Genomic DNA, 3,155 nt, shown 5'->3' with positions numbered 1-3,155 from the left:
AAAAAACACACACCTTGGTGCTGTTCTTCACGAAGCTCCAGCCGTTCACGTCGCAGACGTACGACTTGCCGCGCTCGGAACGCAGGAGGTCAAAGCCGCAGATGCGCTGGCCGAAGGCCAGGGACACCATTCTGGCCGTCTCCTTCTCCTGCGAGATGGATGGGGCGTGGGGGTGGTGGGAGAGTGTTTGGCTGGGTCTGGAGGGGTGCCGGGGGCGCCGGGGGTGCGCGGCAGGGATGGCCGGGCCCCTCGCCTGCCAGCAGGCTCCTGCACTCCGCTGGTCTCACCATCCCATGACCCCCAGAGACTTCGGCGATGACCTCGCCCACAGCCGCCCCGCCCAGCCGTTCGCACCTGGGGGCTGAGAAGCACGGGGAAGCGCAGCTCCTTGCCGTCCGCGGCACGCTGCACCTTGCCGTCCACCACCGGGGACTTACGGGCCTCTGTGTGTGGGGGGGGGTGGAAGGGGGGGTGTGAGACATCGAAACCCGAGTCCCCCAAGCCCAGGGCGCAGACGAAGCCTCTGTCGGTCCACGCGGCCGCGTGCACGCTGGGCAAAGAGGTCGCCGCCATGCACCTCCCAGGCCCCGCCGCACCCGCATGCGCGTAGCGTGGGCCGATGGTGTACACCTTGACGTCCGTCCCACCGGTGGTCAGGAAGTCCTCGTAGATGTAGGACGCATCCCGCCTGCACAGCGGGCCACAGCGCGCGTTGCAGTGAGCACTGAGCGGCCCCCAGGGGGGCCAGGGACCCGACCCGGGGTCATGTGCGCCCCGCCCCGCCCCACCGCACCCACCTGACGGTGCCCGGGTGGGTCGCGTCGTAGTCTGCGCTACGGTTGTTCACCTGCATGCGTGGGATGTCAGGATTCAAGGTGACGGGGACCGTGACGGGTGGTGCGCGCCGGCACCCCCGCCGCCGTGCACACGAGTACCAAACCCTCCTGGAGCATGGAATCGCTGCCCCAGACCCAGGCGGCCGCCCCTCCGCCCACCCACCTTGCGGAAGAGCCTCTTCACACCACCCCCCATGGAGAAGGGGTAGTAGATGTAGATGTTGTGATCATCCCCTGTTTTGCATGAAGAGCAGAGGCGGGGCGGTCAAGCGCATACCCGGGAAGGTGACCTGGCAGAGCCTCGACGCTCCGGCCCAGTCAGAGCAGGCACCCCCTGCTCCGCGAGACGGCGGGCATTCCAGCACCCGGCCCCTCACCGCTGGCGGGCTTCTCCACGAATGGCTTGCAGATGCGCTCCCCCTTCAGTTCCACATAGTCTTCCGTCTCCACAAACCCCTCTGTGAATCAGGTGCCAGAGGGCATGTCTCTGGGTGCGCGCTGGGCCCAAGCGCAGCCTCCCATGGAGATCGGTCTGATCCACTCTCAACATCTGATCGAACCCATGCACCTCCCACCTGCAAGCCCTGCCATATCCCTATGCTCAATACAGTACCTGGGTCCTGGCCTGACTCCAGATGGTCCCTGTCCACGATGATGTGCCGCGGCACAGGAATGCCGCTCTCCTGCATGGACCAGCGGCACATGCTTGATCGGGCCAGCATTCCAATTTTTCACCGGATGGGCGATTGCCCGCGCCGACATGTGTTGGCCCGCCCAAAGCCAGCTCCTCACCCTACGGCCAGCGTATGCCAGGGCCCCAGCGAGGGATGGTCCTCCCACCCACCCCCCTACCCACCACCAGCTTGCGATAGACCAGTCGGCGGTCGAGCAGCAGGTCCTGGGCAAACACGTCGTTCACGAGGTAGGGCCGGCGCAGGACCACATACTGCTGGGCCTGTGGAATGCGAGGTACGGTGGCGGGGTCGGCTCCCGGCAGGCCGCTGCATACCAGCACTTGGCCGAGTCTCGTCACGCATGCCTCGCCCATCGTCTCGCCATGCGACCTGGCCGCGACACAACAACCCCACGCACCTTCTTGAGGGGGAAGCCCTTTGAGTGCCACGCCAGGAGGCACCCCACCACGGGCCAGTCCTCCACCGGCGCGTTCAGGATGGTGTCGTCCCCGAAGACCACGACCTCAAACTCGCCGTAGCGGGACAGGCGCTTCATTATGTTGGCCATCTGCTTGGACCTGGCCTTCTTGTCCATGGCGCAGATGCCGACCACGATCTTGGGCAGGGCGTCCTCCCCTTGGGACAGGCGCGGGGCGGAGTGGACCCTGTTGATGGCCGGGGGGGCCCCATCCTGCTTGGCCTGCTGCTGCCCCACCATGGAGGCAACCTGGTCCCTCCGGAACTCGGCCAGGGTGGTGCTCTGGGCTGATCTCATGTGAAACAGCAGGATCCTCCTAGCCCGAGTGATGGACCCAGAAGAAGATCACAGGGTCAAGCCGCAACGGCAGGCATGTACTGCCTTAGCCGTGCACTGGAGGGACCGCGAGGGATGTCACTCGACCCAATAACCCTTGAGAGCTACCGTCCCCTGTCTATTCACAGACAAGACCACCTGGGCACTACTCGATGCTTGCAACCTCGGTTGTTTGTTCCAGGAGAGCTTCTCTCGGCCGGTGGTTGCATGCGAATGAAGCATATTCGACACCCACGTGCGGAAGGTGTCCATCGTCGAAAATATTTCTGCAGTCGAGAATTCTGTTGAAATACGGGCGCCCCCCCCCCAGATTCATTCACCAGGGCACCACCGATCAGCAACGGCTGATATGCACAACGAAATACCCGCACTCGAAAAAAATAGACCACTCTAGGATCTTTCGTGCACCAGTTTCCGGCACTCTTCCCGTGGACGGGGCTCGCACACCGTAGTGTCTATGGCAGGGCATGCCACCTTCGGATTGATAGGCACATTTCTTCTCCTATCATTTTTGGGTGGGAGCGTGGTGGAATCCAGCGCATCTGAGGTTCAGGAGCTGACAGACCTGAACTTCGACCGATACGTGGATGGCACCTCCCCATGGATGATCGACGTGTATGCCCCCTGTGAGCCTCCAGAGGTTGCGTACCAACATGAGGGTCTGCTCTTTGATGTGTCACCCGGGTGGGCGGGGCACATGATCATCTTGACGAGCCCCTCGCATCCTTCTAAACAGGGTGTGGACCATGCAAGGCCCTGGCCCCAGTCTGGGAGGATCTGGCTCGAGAATTGAAGCCGCTGGGCATCAGGGTTGGCAGGGTACGCGCCTCT

At 63.6% G+C, this 3,155-nt stretch overlaps 1 protein-coding gene across 1 annotated transcript; it reads right to left on the bottom strand.

The window, feature by feature from the left end:
- Positions 1-45: 45 nt before the first annotated feature.
- F751_0078 (Inositol hexakisphosphate and diphosphoinositol-pentakisphosphate kinase 1) lies at positions 46-2,228 on the bottom strand (the record flags this gene model as incomplete). Its single annotated transcript, XM_011403195.1, has 7 exons — positions 46-443; positions 597-688; positions 798-847; positions 1,000-1,070; positions 1,214-1,292; positions 1,693-1,791; positions 1,929-2,228. 7 exons carry the CDS (start codon positions 2,226-2,228, stop codon positions 46-48), a joined length of 1,089 nt encoding a protein of 362 aa, XP_011401497.1.
- Positions 2,229-3,155: the final 927 nt, after the last annotated feature.

Source organism: Auxenochlorella protothecoides, assembly GCF_000733215.1.
Source record: "Auxenochlorella protothecoides strain 0710 contig1163, whole genome shotgun sequence".
Lineage (NCBI taxonomy): Eukaryota > Viridiplantae > Chlorophyta > Trebouxiophyceae > Chlorellales > Chlorellaceae > Auxenochlorella > Auxenochlorella protothecoides.
The sequence above is the reverse complement of the archived record's forward strand: the minus strand, read 5'-3'. Positions and strand labels throughout refer to the sequence as shown.